The 25173-nt window shown below is 36.5% G+C and overlaps 1 protein-coding gene across 6 annotated transcripts in view; it reads left to right on the top strand.

Annotated features, from left to right (window-relative positions):
* Positions 1-24572, top strand: part of Ppm1b (protein phosphatase, Mg2+/Mn2+ dependent 1B) — a 65980-nt gene extending 41408 nt beyond the window's left edge. For 2 of the 6 annotated variants that reach the window (XM_060363545.1, XM_060363534.1), the window contains exons 4-6: positions 2606-2717; positions 3382-3439; positions 24291-24572. In XM_060363545.1, the coding sequence (XP_060219528.1) occupies positions 2606-2717; positions 3382-3439; positions 24291-24329 (209 nt within the window). In that variant the 3' untranslated portion in view covers positions 24330-24572. The other 4 variants (XM_021652769.2, XM_060363527.1, XM_021652760.2 and 1 more) reach the window with 4 other exon arrangements.
* Positions 24573-25173: the final 601 nt, after the last annotated feature.

Raw genomic sequence — 25173 nt, 5'->3', positions numbered from 1 at the left:
TACAATTTCTTCATTGTAAGTAAAGTAAGCTCTGCTTATAGACCTGAAATAATCTTCTTGTCATCCCCTCTCCCCCTTCACACAGACATTTTCATTATTTATTGTGTTATTAATGCAGCTGCCAAATAGTTGTGGTGAATTGGACTGAAGTGACATTAGTAGACGGTGTGGAAATTGATTGATAATGTACCAGACTACAGTTTTCATTTGGGGAGATTTGTCTCCACATAACGTGTGGCAGTGTTAAAGACATCTAATGCATAAGCGATCTGGGACACCACTTCACGTCCTAGCGCCCAGGGCTGTCCCACAACCAAAATTGCCTGGTCCAGAATAAAAGCAATTGGTTGTTTTTTGTTTGCTTGTTTTTTCCCTAAAGATGCCTGAGATAAACAATTTAAGAAAGAAAATATATATTTTAGTTCAATTTCAGGAGTATTGACCCATGGCCCACTGGCTCCATTGGACCTGAATGAAGCAAGGCAGAATGGCAGGGAAGTAGAAACATGCTTCTATGGACTGTAAAGCAAGGGTGCAGGGGGCCAGGTATACCAAGTGAAAGATTGACCCTTCAAAAGTATGTCCTCATGTGTCATGCTTCCTCCAGTTAGATAGCACTCCCTGATAACCCACTCCGCTATTCAAGGTCTAGGTCAGGGAAGGATTTAAAAGGTAACATTGATGTTGCAACTACAGCGTGAATAGGATTGGCAGGAAAAGCATTTCAAACTGCAGGAGAGAGTACATGTAAAGAGCTGGTGGCAGAGAATGTGTTTGATTGAAACATAGACATCAGGGAGTCATGGTGAGGTTAAAAGGGAGCGGTAGATGCTGAAACCAAAGCCAGAATCTGTGATGTGCTGTAAAGGTGGTATGTGTACCTGGAGAGGCTGCTTAGGTTGCTGGGTTCTTGTGTTAAAAGTAGTGCCCACATGTGGACATGTGTGATTTAGGATAGAATAAACAGTCTGGAGAGGTGACTTAGCACTTGAGGGCACTTGCTGCTCTTTCAGAAGACCTGGGTTCAGCTTCCAGGACCCACCTGGTAGCTCACAACTTCCAGTAAGTAGCTCCTGTTCCAGGGGATCTGGCACCCTTTTCTGGCCTCTGGACAGGAGGCAAGACACTCAGACATGCACAATAAAAATCTTTTAAATGAAATTTAAATACTTTAAGTGAGTTACTGGAGCTGGGGGTGTGGCTCAGTGCTACAGAGCTTGTCTCCTATCTGGATAACCTGTGTAGACACTTTGCTTTTGTCTTAGACTATGACCTCATCACTGTGAGCAGAGGCAGGAGGATTTACTTGAAGTTTGAGGACTGAGCTACAAACAAGAGTTCTAGAAAGAAAAAGGATGCGGGGAAAGAGGAAGGGAGGGAGGGTAAGAGAGATTAAAAAAAAAAAGAAGTAGGATTGAGAAAATGGGGTCTGCAGTTAAACGTTTCAGCTTCAGAAGCATGGGTGTGTATGGCTACCTACCAGTGACCCCAGGATAGAGCTCTCCCCTGTTAACCAGCAGGAGTAGCAATATCAGCTGGCTCATGCTCAGCTGAGAGTCCTACTCTTACTCTCCACCCTCTATACTCCCTCCCAAAACTACAGAACACTTCATTGTACATATGCTCCCACACATACAAACATGCACATGCATGCATACACACCTGCTTTAAAGTGTTTTGTTCTGTTCTGTTAGATACAGAAATGGAGAATGTAAAGTTTTATTTTACAAGTACCATGATTCATTTTCTTTAAATTGCTATAGAACATAAGTGTATAAGTATAAATGTATAAAAAATACTTAAAATTTTTGTATCATTTTTTTCTAGACAGGGTTTCTCTGTGAAGTCCTGGCTGTCCTGGAACTTATTCTGTAGACCAGGCTGCTCTCAAACTCAACAAGATCTGCCTGCCTCTGCCTCCCAAAAATGCTGGGACTAAAGGCGTGAGCTACCGCCACCTGGCTCTTTCATGATTCTTATACAACCATTGTTTTTGTTTTCCTTTAATGGCTTTAGACAAAAGCCACACTGTAGCTCTGGCTGTCAGAAACCCATTTTGTAGTCTCGGCCTTTATCCTGATTCTCCTTCCACTGCCTCCTGACTGTTGGGTATTTGGGCATTTACCACTGTTCTCTGCTTGTATTATTGCATTATATTATTTTTATGTAAAATTTAAAAAATTCTCAGATGGAAAAATTTGCTTATTTGGTTGTATACCTATCACAAAAACATAAGGATTTGAGTTCAAGTCCTCCTGCACCCATGTAAAAGTCAGGCATGGTGGTACATCTCAGCAATAGAAAGAACAGAGGGCAGGTCCAGTGAAAAACCGTGGCTCAAAAAAGAAGGTAGAGAGTAATCAAGGAAGAAACTGGGCTGTGTGCGTGCACCCTGCACACTCTACAGTGTTCCTCCATGTGTCACTGTGTTGGAGGGAACCATTTCTTGGGATTGTAAACCAGTTCTCTCATTGACTTTATTTTTATTTGCTGTTCTTTTGTCATTACACATTTAATTCTAGTTTATATTTTATGGAAATGTTAGAATGAACATGTGTATATCATTGGTTTTTTTTTTTTTAATGTCTTATTCCTAAATTTACAGAAATTATGGAGAAGTCTGGGGAAGACGGAATGCCTGATCTTGCCCATGTCATGCGCGTTTTGTCTGCAGAAAATATCCCAAATTTACCTCCTGGGGGAGGTCTTGCTGGCAAGTAAGTAGAACAAAAAGAGCTAATTTTTAATTCACTTTAAATTAGTAATTAAATCATTTGAAAACAGGTCAGGAGTAGATCAGTTACCTAGAGGTGAAACACTACATCTGAAAAGATGGGATTTTGTACAGGGTTTGGGTGCGGCCATTTATGTGTATGTCAGCACAAACTTGGCAGAATTGGTCTTTCTTTACATCCTGTGAGTTGTAGGTGTTGAACTCACATCTTCAGACTTGGCACAGAGCACTTTTGTCCATTGAGTCATCTAACTAGCCCAGGATTTTTTTTTTTTTAATTAAGGAAATACATTCCTTGAAGATAAGTCTTTTGCGTGATAAGAACAAGTAGATTTTGTAAGATCAAAAAAATTATTATGAGCCAGGTGTGGTGGTATACACCTGTAATCCCAGCACTCAGAGAGGTAGGCAGATCTCTGAGTTCCAGGCCAGCCTGTTCTACAAAAATGAGTCTAGGACAGCCAAGGCTACACAGAAAAACCCTGTCTCAAAAAACAAAACAAAACAAAACAAAAAAATTATTGTGAGTACAATGTGGAAATTGTTTTCTGCAAGTATTTAGTGTAACAATTTTTTTCTGTAGTCAGGACAAAGTATTTGAAATATGAGCTTAAAATTGTTGATAATAAAAAAACCTATCTTTTTAGGCGCAATGTTATTGAAGCTGTTTATAGTAGGCTGAATCCACACAGAGACAGTGACGCGGTAAGTTTTAGTTTATTTCCTAAATATTTTGAGTAATTTTATAATACTGAATAATTAGCATAATGATGTCTCTATATAACTGACTACTGTTTTCCATTTTCAGGAGTCAGTTAAAGTTCTAGAAAATACATTAAAGCAGAGACATAAAATTCTGTTTTATGGATAGGTTTGTTGTCATTTATCTTTGTGTTAGATCTTTTTTTGTTTGGGCTATCTCTGCTTTCTCTGAATGTGTCTGTCTTTCTTCCTTTCTCCCTCATACCTTCATTTTGAAGCAAGAATGTGCTTTCAAATAACTTTTTTTTCCCCCAGCTACCAACACCAGAGGTTAGTAAGTTATTCTCTCAGAGCTTTTGTGCCCAGGTAAGGTACTTGAAAGGTGTTTTTGTCTAGTAGCGGAGCATTGTAGCCTGTGAATGAAGAACTGAGCCACTCCTTTACTTCTTACTCTGCTGGCCCTAGAAATGACTAGTTGCAGCTATGCTCTGCAGAACTTCTACTACTCAGAGCAGAAGAGGAAGCATTCCCCCTCTCGAAAGGTGGACTCAATGTTAAAGCTAGTTAACCAGATATAAATATTTTCTGATAAAAGCTAGTTAATCAAATAAAAATATTTTCTGATAGGTTTTTTCCAATATCCAATTTTTATCTAAAAATGAATGGTGTTAGTTTTATTTAAAACATATATTTCCAAGCTTTCAGGGAGCCATACTTGGTAATGCAGCTTCTTGAGAATAGACTCAGATCACCTCCATATTTGTAGCTTCACTTGGTAAATCTAGAGAGAGTAGCCAGCACATAGAATTTTTTTCTTACTTTCATTGCATTGCTATCCTAGAATTCATTATTGAATAAATACAGTGCCTTAATAAGTATATCAAGTGTAGTAGCATATGCCTTTAATCCCAGCACTCAGGAGGCAGAGGCAAATGGATGATCTCTGTGAGTTTGAGGCCAGCCAGAGCTACATGGTGAGGCTCTGTATCTAAACAAAACCAAAACAAATACTAATAAAATATTTCACTATTAATGCGGTTTTAGTGAGTTGAATAAAAGCAACATTGTTAATGACAAAGTATACTTATCCTGTAATAGTGATTCTAAGACTGTCTTTTGTGGCTACCTTATAGTATTAAAGAATTACATCCAAAACAGTGAGCCTTAATGTAAAAATACAGGTGTGAGAAATTCAGAGAAACCGCAGACCAGTATGTAAAGGATGTTGACAGCGTAAAGTCTGCTGTATCTGAGAGGTGACAGCTATAACGTATGTATTCATCCACCAATGTCAGAAATAAGCCTTTACAATTCAGTCACTGACTGTTAGCCATGAACATACTCCTATTTTCTCAGGTATTTCAGAGTGTGACTTTGGTGGGAAGTCCTTTAAAAAAATTTTTATCCTTCTGAATTTTTTTGTTACTTTCTTTTTTTAATTTTTTAAAAATTATTTTTTTATTAATTACAGTTTATTCACTTTGTTTCCCAGCTGTAGCTCCCTCCTTTAGCCCCTGCCAATCCTAACCTCCCTCCCATATCTCCTCCCATGCCCCTTCCCAAATTCACTGATAGGGGAGGTCCTCCTCTCCAGCCATCTGACCCTAGCCTATCAGGTCTCATCAGGAATGGCTGCATTGAGAATTTTTTTAATTCCTTAAGAAATGTTTTACTCCAAATAAGTGTTGGAAAATGTTAATCTCTACATTTCTTTTTAACGTATTCCAGAGGTGACTTGAATCTTTAAAGAGTAACTATACATGATAGCTACTTCAAAATAAATAAATAGGCAACAGAACCTTGAGTTTAAGAGTAGCTGTATAAGCAGTAATACTTTAGTAAGATTCTGCATGGCTATATAAATTTAGTATTACATAACTATTTGCGTATAAGCGTTTTATTGATTTTTAACACACTAAACAATGACAGTAGAACAGTGAATTGATGGAGAGGCATGATCTAATACATACAGTCATGTAACTTAGTTTATACTTATACACATACAAGTATATAATAAAGATATGTCATGTAGTTGTTAAAGAGTGACACAGTGCAGATTTTCGTAGGCTAGGACTATACTCCTGGGGAAGAACTTTTATTTAATACATGTTAGGCTCTGAATACTCAAAAAGTTGGAGAAGGGGAAACACACGCATACACACACACACACACACACACACACGAAAAATGAGATGAGGAATGTGGCATTTCTCATGGAGGAGATAGGCAGGGTCAAAGTAGAAGGTTTTTTAAATGGGTGGGGGTGGTTTCCCATGAGCTTTAATCAGCTAGAACGGAGAACTGCTATGATGAGAAATAGCAAAGGGAATGGTTACAGAGCTTTTGTTGATAGCATGGCTTTTTGAACTGAACTGTTGAGTGAAGAAATACAGTATATGTTAGGAGTCCAAGCATGAGAGACTAAAACCATTACCTGTAAACACCCCACCCCTGTGCTGGATATTGAATTTGAACTTTATTTATACATGCTAGGTATGGGTTTTAACACCGAACCTGTGTTTTGTTGTTTTTTTTTGTTGTTGTTGTTGTTATTGTTAAATTGTGACAAGGTCTCTCTATGTAGCCTTGGCTGTCCTGGAACTCACTTTGTAGAACTCTGTCTCCTGAATGCTGGATTAAAGGCATGCACCACCACCGCCTAGCTCTAACATTGATCTGTATTCTTAGGTCATCTGTGGCAGTTCTGTCATTTGAATGTTTACTGTAGTAGATTGTAGAGTCTAGGAGTCACATAGTTATAAAATAATTTTACACATAAGATAATTACTTTGAACTCATTATTAGTAGATATTAGAGTAGAGAAACTTTCTCATTCACTATAAAAACTGACTTTGCAGGCTAGAATCTTAATTTTGAAAATTTTACCATACTTTTTCAGAATAATCACACCTGTGTTGAGCAAGTTGCCACTGTTAGAAATGGTACTGAAAGATCAGAGAAGCAAAAGAGAAGCAAAATCTAAGCATTTAATTTCTCTTTAGCCCTGAAATTATTGAATTACAGTCAGCAGGCAGGCACAGTTGTGTTCCATAAATGCTTCTGAGACCTCTGCAAATGTAGAAAATATTGACAGGATGCAGAGGAGCAAGAGTCTGGTAGAGATACAGAAGAGTGGGATTGAAATTATTTTAAAGGATAAGCTCTTTTTTTAGAATAGTAAAAAAAAATTGTTTATAGTTAAAAGAATGATATTCAGAGTTAAGTTTGTTTTTTTTTTTTTTAACTTAAAATAGAACCATTAGAAATAAGTGTTTGTTCCGTGTGTGTGTGTGTGTGTGTGTGTGTGTGTGTATAAATATAAAACATGGGCCGGGTTTTTGTTTATTTGTTTCTATCTTGTTTTTGTTATTTGTAACAGGGTCTTATGTAGTCCAGGCTGGTCTCAAATGTTTAGTTGAGGCTGCCCCTGATCATTCTGCCTGCCTTTTTCATCTCCTAAGTGCTAGGACTGTAGCCATGTACAATCATACTTTACTACATTTTTCTTATGTTTTAAAAGATAGGTAAGTGTATGTACAAAAGCCCAGTTGGATATCAGCCAGAAATGTAACAAGTTAAAAATACCCAGAAAGCTTAATGAAGGCTTAACAGGCTCTTAAATTGTTTGCAAATGATATTCTTTCAGTTCCGTGTTTCAGAGCTTTTTCAGTCTTAGTACACACAATATTGATAAGTTCCTGACCAAAACAAAAATATGTGAAAGAATCTGCTAATCAGGGGCTTTGCAAATACGCAGTTTTGAAAATGTTTGTATATGTATACATTCTTTGTTAATGAATATATATGGGGTTTTCATCAGTTACTCAAAGGAGCCAGAGTCCCCATCCCCTCTTAAATAATTGTCTAAAGGATTCTTCCTTAGACCATAAAATCTGGATGTAACACAGTGTTTTAGTATTAGTTGTTCTTGAAGTAGCCAAGGCCCGAGAGTATACCCCCTTTCTTTTTCTTTTGCAGAATTTGGGCTTAGTCTGAGTTATTCTGACTAGAACCAGCACCCACTGAAGTCAGTAACAAAAGCTCAGTACATGCTTGTTGGTGGATGTGTGTAGCCCCACCCCCCCAATCCCCAGCATGATAAATAACAACAAAATTCCTTCTTGGGTAGGACAAAGGGTTTCATTTCTAACTGTTTGAAATTCCTTAAAATAACCTTTAAAAATTAGTTGGGATAAATGGCTTAACCAGTAAAGTGCTTGCCATTCGAGTCTGAGGAACTAAGTTCTGATCTGTGGGACAGAGGTGGAGACCTGAAGGTCCCAGGAGCTTACTAGCCTGTTAATGAGCTCTATTTTCATTGAGAGATTAAAAACTAAGTGGAGGGTTGTTACAGAAGATGCTGTAGACATTGACTTCCACCTGTAAGCATACATAGATATAGATATAGATATGCAAATAAAAAATTTATAAAATAATAAGATAATAGGTGCTAGCTTAGTTAGTACAGTGATTGCCATGGAAGCATGAGGACCTGAGTTCAGTCCCCAACATTCGTGTAAAAATCCAGTTGTGGTGTCACAGGCTTCTAATCCTAACACTGGGGAGTTGGAGACAAGATGACTGGGACTCACTAGCTAGCCAGCATAGCATAGCCTGTGAGTCTCAGGTTCAAGTGACAGATCCTTTTTAAATAAAGTGACAGCATCTGAGCAGTGAGTGACACAAGAAGTTGACCTCTGTCCTGCACAAAGCTACAACAGCAACAACAACAAAAAAGATTTCTGGGCTGGAGAGACAGTTAAGGTATTAAAGGCCAGGCTCCCAGTTAAAATGTCAAGAAGATTGGTAATTCACATTAAATTATATATTTTCTGTGTATTGGTGTGTGATATGTGTATTTGTTAATTTGGGTATGTGCAGTTATGCATACATATGTGTACATACATACTGTGTAGACTCAAGGTTGGTGCTTAGGTAACTTTGCTCAGTTGCTTTCCACCTTTACTTTTTGAGACTTTTAAAATTTAAGTCTCTCACTAAACCTGAAGCTCCTTAATTTGGTTAGATTGACTGGCCATTGAGCTTCAGGAATTCACTTGTGTTGTGTCTGTGTGTGTCTGTGTGTGTGTGTGTGTGTGTGTCCGTCCATGTCCATCCATCCATGTCCCTGCTAGACCCATCAAGCATGTTCAACTTTTTACATGGGTTCTGAGGATTCAAACTCAGGTACTTTTGTTTGCTCAGCAGATACATTACTGATTGAGCCATTTCCTCAGTCTGTAGTTTTCAAAATTTCCTATTTGTATACAAGAAGTGTTATGTGCTCTTTCCTAAAAAAAAGTTCATTAGTATACTGTTGACCAAGATAGCTATTAAAATTGATTTTTCAAGAGTGAAGTATTAATTTGAATTTCTCAGTTCTTGTGCCAAATTATGCGTGTATGTTGTAAGTATTCTTCATACTATTCTTTTTATATAAGCTGAGAAGCACACAGTAAAAGAAGCTGACTAATACTGTGTATCCCTTGATGCCTCTCTCAGATAGTCAGAAATTACAGGTGTTTTGCTTCTGTTTGGAAAATTCAAATCATTTAATTGAAAAGACAAATCATTTTCACTATTACATAAATCTCATGTTTCATTTTCTCAGTAGTTTAAGGAAAACTATTTTATAAAGTAACTGAAAATCAACATTCAATCCAGCACTCTAACCAGTTTTGTTGTTTGTTTGTTTGTTTTTGTTTTTTTTTGTTGTTGTTGTTTTCAAATATTTTAAGGAGTGAGGGGTATAGCTAAATTGATAGAGTACTTGCCCAGCATGCCTGGATCTCTGGGTTCTGTCCCTTTTGCCACATAAACATGGTACAGTGTCACATGACTGAAATTCCAGCACTCAGCAGGTAGATGCAGGAGGACTACAAATTCAAGGTGATCCTGGGCTGCATAGTTGAGCTGGGGTACATGAGAGTCTCTTTCTCGAGTGTGTATGGTGTGTAGAGGGAAGGTAGAGGATAGGGAAGGAAGGAGAATATGAAAGAATGAGAATGTGGGCACATGGAAGTCAAACAACAACCTCAGGTGTTCATTGCCTTCCGCGTTTGCGACAAGGTCTCTGTGTTCTCTACTATTTGTGTCAGGCTAGTTGGTCTGTAACCTTCCGGCAATTCTCCAGTCTTTGCCTTTCGTTTCCAAAGGTGCACTGGTATGATAGACATGTCCTTTTGTGAAGGTTCTGGGGATTGAAAAAGGATGACAGACTCTGTAACCAATGCCTCTACCTAACAGTGAGCCAACTCAGCAGCCTGTCAGTAAATATTTTTAATGTGCTTAGATTTCATTGTCATATTTGGGCTTTAACTGATTTACTATTTTTTATTTGATATGAAAAGAGTATGGGGGTGTCACATGTTTTGTGTTTATACTCACAGAGGCCAGAGGAGTATGTCAGTTCCTTTGAAACAGGGTGTCCTAATGAATCCAGCGACTAGCTTGGTAGGCAACAAAAGCCTGAGCTATCTTCCTGTCTCTGCTTGTCACAGCATTGGGGTTACAGACATGCACATGGCCATATTCCACTGTGGATACTGGGATCTGAATTCAGGTTATCAGGCCGGAGCAGCTAGTGCTCTTACTCAGCCCTTTCCAGTGCCAAAGATTTTTTTTGTACTAAACTATTTATTTGATTATTAAACTATATTAGTCTAGATGACACAGCCATTAAGAGAAGTTAATTCTTTTCTCACTATGTCTTAAATTTTTTGCATAGAATAAAATTTTTATAAAGATTTATTCACTCTTATTTATGTATATGATGTTTGCCTGCATGTGTAGTAAGTGCACGTCTTCTGAAAACAGAAGATCAGAGCCTCTGAAGCTGGACCTCCAGATGGTTCTGAACCTCCATGTGGTTGCTAGGAACTTAATGCCAGCCCTCTGCAAGAATAACAGTTACTCTTAACTGCCAAGCTGCTTCTCCAGATCCCTGTAAACAATAATTTTAAACATTTTTAAAAATTTAAATCATGGATGTTTAGTCTGCATGTATGTCTTTGCATCACATGCATGGCTGGTACCTGAGGAAGCCAAAGAAGACATTGGCTCTCTGGGGACTGGAGCTACAAATGTATTATTAGCTTCTATGTGGATGCTAGGAATTGAACCCAGGTTCTTTGGAAGAACAGCCAGTTCCCTTTAACTGTTGAGCTATTTCTCCAGCCTCTTAAACATCTATTCTAAATATTCTAGATACATCAGACATTTTTGATGTAAAGCTGTTAATTCACCATAATGTATTCCCTGGAACATTCAGATTGATGTTGGTTATATGTGGGCATAGATCTGAATTCTACCCATCATTAACACAAAGGACAGGTCTCTTCATTTGTTACAGTATTATTTCAGAGGGTGCCTTATAAAGTTCCTGGCACAGATGTTGATTTTTCGTCCTGAGTGGTGTGAAGGCTATAGCAAACAGTAGGGGCAGGGAGTCCATTCTAATCAGACTTGGGAAGCCTGTAAGGTGGAGTTGATTATTATTATAATAGGCACATTATAGGTGTACTGTATGAACTTTTCAAAGTTCCAGTAAAGAAAATAGAACCTTGGTAATAGCTTCTTGTGACAGGAGCAAAGGCATAATAGTATTTTGAAAACTGTAACTACTGGGGAAGATGTTTCAGCTGCCCATCTATTCAGAACAATGGGATCATAAAATTTTTCATCAGATAAAATGATTTTTAATTAATTAATTTGTTTACTTTACATCCTGACTAAATGATTTTTAAATATGGTTAAATTTTTTTAAACATACTCATTAGTTTAGTTTGTTGACTTTGTGACGGCAGGTATCCTACTTGTTGTTTAATTGGTTTTCTTTATGTTTGTTTGTTTTTGGTTTTTGGTTTTTTTTTTTTTTTGAGACATGGTTTCTCTGTGTAGTCCTGGCTATTCTGGAACTTACTGTCTAGGCCAGGTTGGCCTTGAACTCACAGAGATCCACATGCTTCTGCCTCCAGAGCATTGAGATTAAAGGTGTACGCCACCCCTGCCTGCCTAGCAGTCATGTTTTTTTATATACTGGTTTGGTTTACTGTATTTTTGAGAGGATAACTACTCCATTGCCAGGGTTGGTGCATGCCTTTAATCTAGCTCTTGGGAGGCAGAGGCTACCCTAGTCTACAGAGCCAGTTCTTGGACAGCCAAGGCAAAGGACATACTTTAATCCAGCACAATGGACTCAGATAGAACAGCCTTCAGTACAGCTTTACTACAGTCCAGTTTGAGGTGGGTTTAGTTAGCCATGGCTGTATATCAGCTTTACAAAATAGATTATAAAATACCTAGAGTCTGTGAGCCCATGGATCTTGGCATACAGCTTTGCGTCTATGTAATTGAAAAGCTTTGCAGATGATTGTGCAGTGCAGCCGGAGTAGCTGCTCTGCATGTCAGTTTCCGACTTGAAACAGGGTTTTATTGATGTCCTGCAATTTATTTTTTAAAATAATTGTCAAGTATTTTGTTTATTAGGAATTTTAGGGTGAGGTCTTTGACAAGGTCATTGTGGTGTACCATTAAATGGAACATTTCTTTTCTGAAAGATCAGGGTAAAGACTGACAGTGAGTGGAATGCACATATATTATTCATTCATAGCCCTTTCTAGACACAGACAGATGGGGAACCTTAGGGGAACACTTTTTTTAGTAAAAGGGGAAAGGGAAAAATATATACAAGAAAATCTTGTATAAAACTTACTCTGCAGAATAAAGTTAATTTGACAGTTAATATGCTTGTAGAAAATAGGAAAATTGAAAGAAATAAAGCATAACTCTGCTACCCATTATTCTGTATCATTTTATCATTGTAACATCATGTTTCTTATCTTTCCAAGGCTTTAGGAACATTCTTAATAATTAAAAAATTCTTTTTTCTTGTTTGTTTTTGGAGACAGAGTTTCTCTGTTTTAGGTCTGGCCGTCCTGGACTCTCTTTGTAGAACCTATAGAACCAGGCTGTCCTTGAACTCTGCCTCCCTACTGTGGGGATTGAAGCCATGCACTCCCACACCTTGCTCTTAATTATTTTTCTTTCATGTGAATGGGTGCTTTTTCAAAAGATATGTCTGTGCATAAGGAGCCTAAGAGGGTTTCGGATCTCCTGGGGCTGGAGCTATATTGAGCAGCCATGTGGGTTCTGGGAATTGACCCGAATCCTCTGGGTGGGCAGTCAGTGTTCCTATGAGCCATCCATCTCTCTTGCCTCTCTTCTCTGGCATTTTAAATATATAAAAATAAACAAGCTAAAACACATAAAGAATTCCTTCTTGACATGTGGACAGTTTTTAAGCACTCATATCTGTCTTCTTTTCTCATGAACACTACAATTTATTATAATAAAATAAATTTATTAAATGTTATGTCTCCAAAGATAATTGGGACTTAGAGCCTCTATCAATAACCTATTTTTGTTGTTGTTGTTGTTGTTGTTTTCCTAATGGTTGGGATGAGAACTATAGAGATTACAGCTGTTTACCTTTTTTTCTGGTTGCTTTGTCTATTTTAATGTCCATGCATAAATAAACCAGATATCAAATATTTTTGTTACCCTTTGAAAACAAGTTAAAGATATCACAATGTTTTATAGGTTAACATTTCAGAGCATGGCTTAGTTTAGAATAGGAACATCTTTCTGTATGTCAATAATACCTTAATCATATCTAGAAAAATGAATGTTTCATAATGTTGTGAAATAACCAAATTTACATACTCTTATTTGTTCCTGAAATAACTATACTGTTTTTTTCAAACAGTCTAGAAAGGTACCTTGAACCTGACTAATCAAGCCTGCATTTTCTTGTACTGGATACCAACTTTGACAAGCCTTAGCCAGCTTTCCTGTAATCCAGCCTACTTCTTAGATTTGTGTGATTGTTTTCTCAGGGTTCCTTTAGCTTAATCCTCATCCCTGTTTTCTGGTACATAGGGAGTCAGTGCTATTTGATTCCTATTACACATTTTGGAAAGAATGCATGCTGTGACTCATTTATGATGGCGTACATAAAGGGGACACGTATGTTAGGCTGCCACGACGGTAAAGGGCATGTATGTAGAAAGCCATCATGATGGTGCATGTGAGGGAGTATTTGTAGGCCTGTCATGATGTGCACTTGAAGGCGCATATGTAAGGCTGTCATGATGGTATTCATGGGGGCACCCGTGTAAGGCTGGAGTTCAGTTCGTCAGCTTAACCCTGCACAGATCATGAGACCCTTCTCTGCTGAGAAGCTTAAGTAGACACGACTTCAGAGACCCATGGAATTTCTCTAGTATTTAGTGTTTAAAGTAATTAATATGTTTTATCTAGCGATGGTTTTATTAAAATGCTGTATTTTAAGGCAAAATTAAAATTATTTTCAAAAGTTTTTTAATCTCTGAAAGAATCCAGTGTAAATTTTTGTAGTTTTACATTTGTATCTTTTCTCCTACTCACGGTTTAGCCGAAGTGAAGAAACTAACATTGTGATGGCTGCTCTTCTGTCCTTTGCCTCGCTTTAAAATAATTGTTTTCCCTTTGAACTAAATCATTTTAGCCAGCAATTTTTTAAAGTAAGTTATTTTAGGAGATGTTTATATTCTTGTTGAATTTTTAAAGCAAAGTAAGTTTTAGATTAAAGTTCAAATGGTAATTGGAATAAGACGTAAACTAGCTCATGGTAATTGGCTAAATATAACTTGATGTTACAATTAATCTGCACAGGTAAGAACTGATATTTAAAATGTTCTATTAACTGTGTTGCTTGTGGTAGAAAAAGTAGTGCTTTGTGTGATGTGTTATGAAATCCATGTGATATCCTAGTTTGTCTACTGACACTGGGGTCTTGAATCTTAAAAAAAGGCCTCCGATGAAGCAGAGGAAGGTGGATCCCAGGGGAAATTGGTGGAAGCTCTCAGGCAAATGAGAGTTAACCATAGGGGAAACTACCGACAACTGCTGGAGGAGATGCTGACTAGTTACAGGCTAGCTAAAGTAGAGGGAGAAGAAAGCCCGGCTGACCCAGCTGCTGCATCTGCTTCTTCGAACAGTGATGCTGGAAACCCAGTGGCAATGCAGGAAAGACACACTGAATCAGAAAGTGGTCTTGCTGAATTAGACAGCCATAATGAAGATGCAGGGACAAAAATGAGTGGTGAAAAAATATGACCTTTTGGGGTAATATTTTTGTGATCTTGATTTGACAGTTTTTACTTAGGAAGTATAATGTGTGCATTTATATAACTAATTTTGTTATTTGAATCTTGGAGAACTAGTTTTCTTATATTCCTATATAGCCTTGCTTTTTTAAAAGGCCTTTGCATACACCTTTATGATAGTTTAAGATTGACTATTTATAGTACTTTGAATTTAATGAAGTAATATGTCATTTCACATTGTATGCCAGAAAATAGGTTGTCGTTACTAAATTTAGTAGTTTCTTAATAGCTAGGATTAGAAATTACTGATTGGAAAGACAACTATACATTGTGTAAAAAAACTTGTTAATATAGAATTTTAACACTGCTTATTTTATATTCTCATACATGCATAGTTAGCTTTGTAATACATTTGTGTTTACTTATTATTTTAGTTCTTCAAAGAATGGCTGGTGCTGGCCTATAACTTTTCTTTCAGAGTTGATATCTATATGCTGTTTAATTTGTTTATATTTTACATCTCTGTAGTTTTATTTTTAGAAATTATTGAGATATACTGGATGTGTGGTTAATTTTCCTTTCTCTGTATTCTTTATGAAACATTTTTAAAGAACTGTGTATTATTGATAAAGCTTTCATTTGTATATTCTGTATAGCTTACTATACACTATACTATAAAATGTATGTCAACCAAGTGTCTAGAATGAAATTATCAGTGTTTAAGTCCAAATAAAGCATGTAATGTGGAATAATTATGCATGTTGTACTTTTTTTAGTTTTTACTTATTTTAACAATCAAGTTTGGGATATTGGAAAACTCATTAAAGTTCATTTATAGTCCTATTAATTTGGCACACTCCAGCTCAACTTTTTCATCAACAAAAAAGAAAAACATTTTAATTAAAAAAGATATGTCTTGCTTACTCACAAAGCACTCATCTTCAGGCACATGTAGCTATCTGAGAAAGTTATCCCACAAGCATTTGTTGTAAGTATTCATCAGCTATTAACAAGTTTAAGAATCCTAAGCTATTTTAAAAATAGATTTTGAGTTTTTGCCTTTCTTAAAATGGATATTTTAAATGAAGCGTGGTATAAGTACTCAAGAAAATTTTAATTTTTTTGGTTTTGGAGTTTTGTTGTGGTTTTTTGTTTTTTGTTTGTTTGGTTGGTTTTTTTTTTTTTTTTTTTGCTGTACATTAACTTTTATTTATATATTATGTGTTTCAAATTGCTTAAAGAACCATAATTTAAAAGTTGGGAATCTTCAGATGTTGTAGCTGATGTTTTGTTTTGATACATTTTTTTCCAAGACAGAATATTTTAAAATGTTTTTGAGAAAGGAAGGCCAGTAGACGGCAAGGGAGGGAGAGCACCTCAGCTGCTGTCTATGTTCCATACACGTGTATGCACACATGTATTATACAGTACACACACCTCTCTGGTAAAATGCCCTTTTCAAACGAAGGAAGGAAGGTAATTTGTTCACCTGAATTTGTTTTCTTTTGAAATTCACTCCACCTTGGAAGTAGTACAGGTACATAATAACAATATTCTTCCTTTTCTCTTCTTGTAGGGCGCTGGAGATCTAGAAGACTCATTGGTAGCCTTATAACCTTCTAAAATGCTTTTGATTCTGAAAATTGGGGGAAAACTTTTATTCACACTTTCTTCAATACAAGGGAAAATATTCTTGTGGATTACCACTGTTTTGTGATATGAGCAGAAAACCATTAGAATTTCCTATCATTTGTTCATATTTGTATTTCCTATTATTTCCCACTCAAAGCATTGCCTGTACTCTACAGTGTTTTTTTTTTTGCCTACCCAGGCATCTGGTTACAACTGTATTGAATTTTTGACCCTAGAGGAAAAAATGGAAATATCTTACCACAAATCAACAAATACGCCAGAGGTGCATGGGAATATAGGTAGCTATACTCTGAAGATACAGTATGAGATTTTTTTTTTTCTTAAAGCAAAACAAAACACAACATATAAGCATGTAAGAATAAAGAATTGTAAGAAAAGTTCTGATTTTTCAGTTCACCAAGTTGGAAACCTTTTTTAGTTCAATGGCTTGGAATTTCATTTGAGCAATTTACTCTAGGCTGTGTTATTTATTATTGTTATTTAAATTTTTTCCAATTTACTTGTATTACCAAACTGGGTTCTCCAGTAATGTTCACGTTGTAATGTTGCCTTGTTTTAAGATAAGGTGTTTGGCAATAGTATAAGCCTCAGAAATTTTATGCATGTGTCTACTCCATCCTTCAGCTCTTATTAGGATATATTTGAAACCAAATGAATTAATTTATGGCTATTTATAATTTGCTTTTTCATCTTCCTATGAATTATTTTAATTGAGATTTGCTTTTATAGTGTAAATTGTGATTTTCTTTTTGTTTTATATGTGGATTTCTATAGTTTTAATTTTTTCAGTTTTCAAGATACAAGTTTTATGTAATTTGGTATAATTTTTAACTGTTCATGTTATTTTTAAAGCTTAGAATATCACATCAAAATACTATAAATACATTTAAAAGTATCTATTTTAGATCTAAGGAAATACAGAGATATTTTCATGGGTTTAGTAACCTTTCATTTTATAACATTTGGCACGGTACAGAGTGGATGTCACATAGGTACTTAATTTAGTTGTATTTTTACAATAACTCTGAATTCTTGTTTTTTGTTTTTAAGTTTTGCATGTATTAAATTCAGTGCTGAACATGAAGAGTAAAATATTTATCAAAAGAAGGTTTCTGGAGTTCCGAAAAGTAATGAGTGTATCCATTTGTACATGGTTTACATGTTGTGGATGCTTTGTAAACATTTTCCTATATGTTTTAATTGTGTTCCAGCAGGTTGTAGTTGCCCTTGTGTGTAGTTAAAAATGAGTCATTATCTGGTCCTATGTGAAATGGAACTCACGGTATTTCTACTATGTTGCTTTCCTAAGGCTGTTTCTGGGGAGCCACATATTTGAATATAGACAGCTTTCCTGATCACTTGATTTTTTTTTTTTTTTTTTGTGCACCTGATTTTTGCTCTAAAAGGAATTACTGCCACAAGATATTTTATTTATTCTTTAGATTTTAGCCTTGTAAGTTAAAGTGCTTTACATGATGGTGTTAAAAGCTACTTGTCTCTTTATCGGAGTTTGGGGGGTTGTTAAAAAGATGGGGAATGAAGAATTTATTGTTTAACCTGTCCACTCTGATCTGACCCTGTACTGACAGTACCTTTCCAGTATGGTATTGTGATGTTTCATACTATGCAGTGAACAGAACCACCTTGTTACCTAAATAAAGAATCGATTTTAAATCAGTGTGATATATTACTCTTTGGTGTGATTTTCAGAAATAAAAATGCAACTTTGGTTATTGGTTTTAAATATATACATTGGCATACTTGTGAAAATATTGATATGAACATAGATGAATTCTAATTCTAAAGAGGTATCAGCCAGACCACGTAGGACAGTACTACACTCTCCTCTGCTCTAAAGTCACCTGTTGTAGTAGAATACTGTGTGTTTATAACCTCACAAGTGAAATCCATGCTTAATGTTTGTTTATTCTTGTGAACTTTGCGGTCTGGTTATGTGTAAAATTTGATCTCAGGACCCACTTGTAATTTTCAATATCCCAAAGAACTTTTGCTTTTTTGGATTCTATTGATATTTATTGCATTAGAATTTAAAGCAGGCATTTTTGTCTGTAACTTTAAAACCTCATGCTAGCAAACATAACGTAGGTTTATGAAGATTAATTTGTCAAATGAAAACAAAAAAGACAAAATGTGTCACTAATTTTTATTTTCTGCATTGGGCTGGATTTTTCTGTTTTTATGCCTTTTTTCTTTTGCATACAGTTGGTCACATTTTGACATGCTTGTTGAAATCTTGCCTTACACAGACCTAGCTAAGAAAGAATGTGAAGTTGAAAGCCTTTCTTTTGAGAAGATTATGTGTGTACTGTTAATGTGAAGTCATTTGGGTGTGTCTCGTGTTTTAGTCAGATTTCTACCTGTACATGTTGGTCATTTGGAAAACACTAGTTCACTGAATTGCATAATTCTTTTGAGTGCTGAAATTTGTATTATTTAGTGGTTAAAATTTATTTGTCACTAAAGTGTGTTCTTTTTAAGTATTGAGACGCTATCAAGTTAATTGAGATGGGAAGGGATTTTTCAGAATTTATAGTCTTTTGAAAGGTGAAATTTTTCATTGGCAACAAATAACTGTCAGTTTTCCTTAAGTGACATGTTTTCTTCTTGTATTGTAGAGGAAATGTCTCCTGAATAATCATAGCCTGTCAGTCATTCTTTCACATTAATAAGTTTTTTGTTTGTTTGTTTGTTTGGTTTTTTTTCTCATGAAAAGTGGCTATCTAGTTTAGTAGTTCAGGACACAGGACTAACCATTTCATCACACAAGGTTTTAAAAAGATACACACTTAAAAAGAAAAGTTATATTGTTTTTTGAAGTTATGCTAGTTAAAGAAGAAGGTATTTGCTAGATTTGGTAGAGGGAGCTGACTGGTGTTCAGGAACCAGGTGATCCCTAGGTATGCAGAAAATGCCTTGTAGTTCAGTGGTAGATCCTGTGGTGATCATTAGCACTGGGATTTAAGTGATTTTATTTCAGTGTCTATGGGCTTTTCTCCCATTCTACTTTGGGAGTTGGTTTGTTTGTTTGTTTGCTTGTTTGTGCGCACAAGAAAAGACAAGGTAAGCATTTCGGTTTTTTTGTTATTTGCTTTTATATACTGGATCTTCAGTGTGACAGCAAAGACCTGTACTGCTTGCTTACTCCTTTAGCTAGAGCTCAGTTTTTGTGTCCCTGCCTTCTTTTTGATGATTTGTTTATGTCAGTGTGATATAGATATAAGCTCAAGCTTTCTCAAGTGTGTTATAACATCCACAAAATGTTTCATAGACACATTCTTACAGAGCGCTTCTGCTTTGTCCTATTTGAGTCTCACTATGTAGCCCTGGCTGGCCTCAAACTAGAGATTCACTTTCTTCTCTTTGCTGAAAGTTAGCATTAAAGTGAATAAAGACCTATTAAGAAAGTAGTTATGACTATGCAATGAAACTAGATGGTTACTCTCATAAGAAAGACACTTGGGAAAAGCACTTGCTTGAATTGTGAGCTGTTCCCGATTTGCCTGATTGTTTCTTGTGATTTACTTGTACATAGAAGTGTTGAAAGAAGAGCAGAGTTCTTGAAAGTGATGATCACACACTATCACTGCTGGGTTTGTTAGTGTTTGAGTTCAGCTTGAGCTACATAGTTGAGACTGTGTCAAACACAGAACCGTTTCCTTCCCTGTAGATCCACCCACCATGTCTTGTTTAGATATATTATGGAGAGGAAATAGTAGGAAATAGTGTTTCCTAGCCTCAGGTTTAAATGTTTGCTGCTTCTATGTCCTCCTCTTCTAGAAAGTGAGTGGTTAAGTAGCAGTAAACACAGGCTTATAGTACTTACTTTTGTGACTGCACCAGTGTATTTAGCACCTTGCCCATTCAAGTAACAGTTACTTGCAGCATCCTGAAATGTGCGGTGCCAGGCATCCTATGTATGCCCTTTGAGCATGTGCTAATATTGTTCTAGATTGGTGCTTCTAGAAGTAAGATGACTGGGTCATTGGGCATTCACTTCTCCAGGTTGGTGCCAGGCATGATACTAAAGACACAGAGATAGGTACCACAGCCGCGGAATGTCTATACCCCGCCCTGTCCTCATCCGTGCTCAGGATTGTGCAGCTTGTTGCCAGTGAGCCAGATAATTCTGCAGAACCTCATGCAGTTTGGGTTTCTCATAACATGAAAATATGGGTTGGCCTTCTCAGTTTCTTCTGGAATTCAGTTCTTGCATTTTTCACACTATTGTTCTTTTGAGTCAAGGTCTCCCATTTGCCTTTTTAATACGGTTACTAATCTTTGTTCTGTGAGCTCAAACTCTTCCGGTCTTTTTCTTTGTCTATTACTTTGTGCATTGAGTCTCTTATTTAACATTTTCTTTTATAGTTTCTGTGAAATAATCCCACGTGTAACTTCTAATGTTTTGTTTGTTTTTTATGTTTTTATTGTTTGGTTGGGTTTTTGTTTGTTGAGGCATAGTTTTACTTTGTGGGTCTAGAACTGAACTTTGTAGCCCATGCTGTTGTCAAGCTCATGATAGTTCTTAGCCCTCCCAAGTGCTGGGGATATGTAGACTGCTTGCCCAGCTCTTGACTATTGCATAGTTTTAACACATAAGCTTTCAGAGATATACTCCGTGACAAGAACGGGCAGCCTGTACTCCCTGTTGTCAAGGCTTCACTCCTTGTGTCACTGTTGCTCTAGTCAACCTTGGCTACCACAATGAGAAAGCGGATTGTAGAAGGACATGTAGCTGTTGTGTTTACCCAGCCGTATGAGGGCATTTCTGTTGCCTTTTGTCTAAACTTGTACAAACACCACACTGTTGGTTACTAAAGCTTCAAGGGCCAGTTCCTGGCAGCATGTGTTGTCTCCATTTTACTTGAATTTAGTTCTTCATAAAGATGGAATTAATTTGTATTCTCTCTTAATAGGTCCATTTTTAATCTAAAAATGGGTACTTAAGATAACTATATTTCTCTTGTATATGTTATTTTGTGTGTATATGTGTATGGGCTTGCATGCCACAGAATACACAAGGAAATCAGGACAGCATGTAGAAGTAAGTTTTCTTCTTTTGCCATGTGGGTCCCAGGATCAAACTCAAGTTGTCAGTCTTAAGCTTCTGTTTACCTGCTGAGCCATTTTGCCAGCCCCTCTGTTGTGCATTTTTGAGCTGTAGTGTGGTATATTACTCACTCAACTTCATCTATCCATAGACATGCCCTTTTTTTCCTGATGCAGGCTCAGCAGTAATTCCATGCCAGGCTATGTTAAAACCTGGGGCAAAGGGGAAATTCAGTCTTAATAATTATCCAAAGTTCTGACTTTTTATTATACTTTTAAAAACTATCCCTATTAATGCATTGAATTCCCACCCCTTGTCTTAAGGTCAAGTGTTCCACCTAACCGCAGCTGATACATATGTCAGTTCCTTTGAAGTGACTTTTCTAATTTAAGGCAGATGTTACCAAGGAAGAATAGCTCTGTAGTATACTAATATCTCTAGCACTGACCTTGAGTAGCTGAGAGGAGTTAGGGCTGGGCTAAAGTAGTCAAAGTGCTATGCTTCTCCAAATTATAGCGGGCTGGCGAGGTGAGAGAAACATGTTATTAAATGGTATCTTTTATTTAAAAGCTTTAATATAATTTTTCTTTTTTTAAGTATTCTATATTCTGAATTTTTGAAGCATCCTCTGTTAGTAGCATTTTAACTGTCATTGGCAAAGCTGTCATGGCGTAATGGTACAGTGCTCACTTGGCCAGGCTTGTTTTTACTCTAGTTCATAACTGTGCTATCGACTGTTCGGACTACATTTATTACAGTCAAGAACTGTTTAAAATTATTCCTAGAGGACTACCATGATTTAGCATGTAAGGGAAAGTCTAAGGCGTGGAAAACACCTACAATAGTATGAAGTGGCTTTTAGTAAAGCCTTGTTCTGTGGTTGATTTGTCATTATTCTTTATGATGCACGACAAGAGAATACGTGTAGTCTTAGCATTGAAGTATATGTGCAGCCTCTGGGTATATTATGTGGACATTAAAAAAGTACCTAACTACAAAAGCAATGCATGTGAACTTTAGAAGACTGGCTACTTTGCTTGAGACAGACCTGCTGTGTATCTTTAACCTGTACCTCAGTCTCCAGTGTTTTGGAATTTCAGGCGTATGCCACCAGGCCCAGCTAGAAGAGTGATTACTCCTTGAAAGGCATTGGGGGAAAGTAAGGTTTTAATTTTTCCAGTATATATATATATATATATATATATATATATATATATATATATATAAAAGAAGTTGTTAAAACATTTAACACCTATGAGATTTCGGTAGGAATAATAAAGAGTGAATGTTGTTTTCTGTAATTTTTTTATTTTTTTCAGTTCAAAACTCCTTTCACTTTTATTATAAAAGTCCAAGTTGCCATTCTCCGGCTTTATTCTGAAGGGGCAATGTATTCAATATCATGCTGTCAGGTACCTGTTCTAACCAAGCACCAGTAAACCCTTGGGAGACTTACCACTAGGAGTTTGTACTTTGTTGGTGCCCAGTTCGATGGGGGAGATCTCCAGTTCATTTAAACTTGATCTAATTTTCTGGCCATGTACTGAAATTTTTTAAATAAGGCTTGAATGAAAAAATATAGAAAGAAAATCAGTTAAATGGTTCCAGTGATGGTGTCAATTTATATACCTGTAGTATAGAAGAATACCCATTTTTTTCCACTTTATTTTACCAGCTTGGTGAGTGAAGATCACAAGGTATTTTTTCTGGTTTAATTCCCAGTTATTAATTATATAGTGTGTCAACTTTTAGTCTCATTTGTCCAAGTATAGCTTCTATTAAAGTTTGCTCATATAGTCGATTAATGTTCATTTCTCTTTACATTTAGGAAATTAACCATTAGTCTTACGTATTCATGAATTATTTCCTCATCTGTAATGCTGTTTATGGTTTGTTGTTTGTCAATGCTAGGTATTGAGGGTGGGATTAAAAGCAAAGGTTACCTTATCATTCAGGAGTAACTGGATTCCTAAAATCAGCACGGTGTTGCTGCATCCTCTAAACCTTAGATCACACTGTGCTTTTCTTCTAGGAGATAGCTTTCCTTCAGGCAGACTAAGGGCTGTTAGCTGTAATGGGACATGTACTACAGAGAGCTAGGAGGTTCGGGTCGAAACAGTCCTCTGGCATTCTTAATGATCAAAAGCTTACCCTTGAGATACGATTTTTAAACTCAGAGCCTGATTGATGTTTCTTTGGTTTCACTGTAAAGTTTTTGAAGTGGTTTACATGAACTGCAAAGATCTTATATGTTAAACTTGATGAACTTTAAGGAGTCATTTACATTCAAAAGTTTTAGAATGTTATCATTTTCTTCAACAGTTTTACAAGCCTTCAATTGCATACACTGACAATGTATTCATATTATGAGTAAGTAAATGCAGTTTTTCCTTTATGACTTTGCCCTTTTAGTAAATACAGGTACAAACATTTAATGCAACTGGAACATAAGGATCATAATCTAATACAGCATTCCTATAACGCTTCCATTACCCACTGGTTCCAGCTGTTGCAGAAGCCAGCCTTTTCCCATTCTGTATATTTACTGTTGCATTTGGTTGCATTTTATGGACATTCTGTGTCACTCTACTGTAGCAATTTTGTGTCGTGTTGAATATCAACTTTATTACAGAGTTGATTATCTGTGCCCCTCATTCTACTTTTACAAAAAAAAAAAAAATAGTTGAGTGTGTGTACTCCTAAAGATGAGCTTTGAATATTGGGCAACATTTCCCTGTGGGCTGTTTTTAAATGCTGGCTGGTAATACCTTGAGCAGAGATAAGGTCCATCTTTCTGGTTATGGAAGTGTTTACAATCCCCTTCCTCATAGTTTCAGCTTCCTTTATCTGGACTACTTTCTTAAATTAGTTCCTTATTTCATATTCCTTAGTGCTATTATCAGTGATTATCCTCCTATCCCTAACATAGGGCTTAGCCATTAGTCACTTAAAAGCATATGGTCTCAATGTCTATCATTTCCACCAGATGGCAGTCTTGGGCACGTCCATTTGTAAACTCAGCTGAGAACTCTTGTGACAAAGCAGTGGCTGATCAACCTACCAAGAGCCCAGAACTACAAAGAAGAACAAAAGTTTTGTTTTTGTAAACTTGAAAGAAAAAATAAGTCCAGCGTTACGTCATTACAGTATCTGTTCTGCTAAGAGCTTTAATCTAGCCCATCGGAGAAGGCGAAGGAGAGTTCCCACCTTGTCTTTTAAAACCTTGCTTTTTCATGTTCATGCAATAAATTCTTGTGGCTTCTTGGTAGCATTTGTGGTTTTATTCCTGGGACTATAGTGGTAAAAGTTTTAATCTGTCATTCCCATTTCCTTCCCTTACTTCCCCACCCCGTGCACCTTTCAAACCAGGGAAACATATCTTGTGACTTTTTTTTTTTTTAGCCATTCCTAGCTGTCTCTTAAAAGGAGGTAGTGTTTGTATTTAACATGAAAGCAAAGAGGTTTGTATATGAAAACCAATCTTCACTTTAGACCCTTTTAGGATTAAAGTCCTGTATTGAGGAATGCAAGAAATAGAGATTTGCTTGTGCAGTCAAGTTACTTGTTGTAGGTATATCTGCAAATGGTCTACAATGGGCAAACTTTCTCTACACTTTATTGTATCAGGGTTCAAACCTAGGGCTTCACGTGTGCTAGGCAAGCATTCTACCACTGAACACACCCGCATTTCCCTTATACCATTTGTCACAATTTCATTTCAGTGTGCTTTATAGTAAGGGGGTGGTAAGCAGTTACACTCCCAGCATAATCCTCCTTTTCCGAGAGATGGAATTCGCAAGCTCAAAAGTGCAAGAAAGTCTGGTTGATTGGTGTGCCCAGATACAGCTTTTAAGTAAAGCAGAAATAGA

The sequence above is a fragment of the Meriones unguiculatus genome, chromosome 1, assembly GCF_030254825.1.
Source record: "Meriones unguiculatus strain TT.TT164.6M chromosome 1, Bangor_MerUng_6.1, whole genome shotgun sequence".
Lineage (NCBI taxonomy): Eukaryota > Metazoa > Chordata > Mammalia > Rodentia > Muridae > Meriones > Meriones unguiculatus.
Note: the sequence above shows the minus strand (reverse complement) of the source record. Positions and strands in the feature narration are given on the sequence as shown.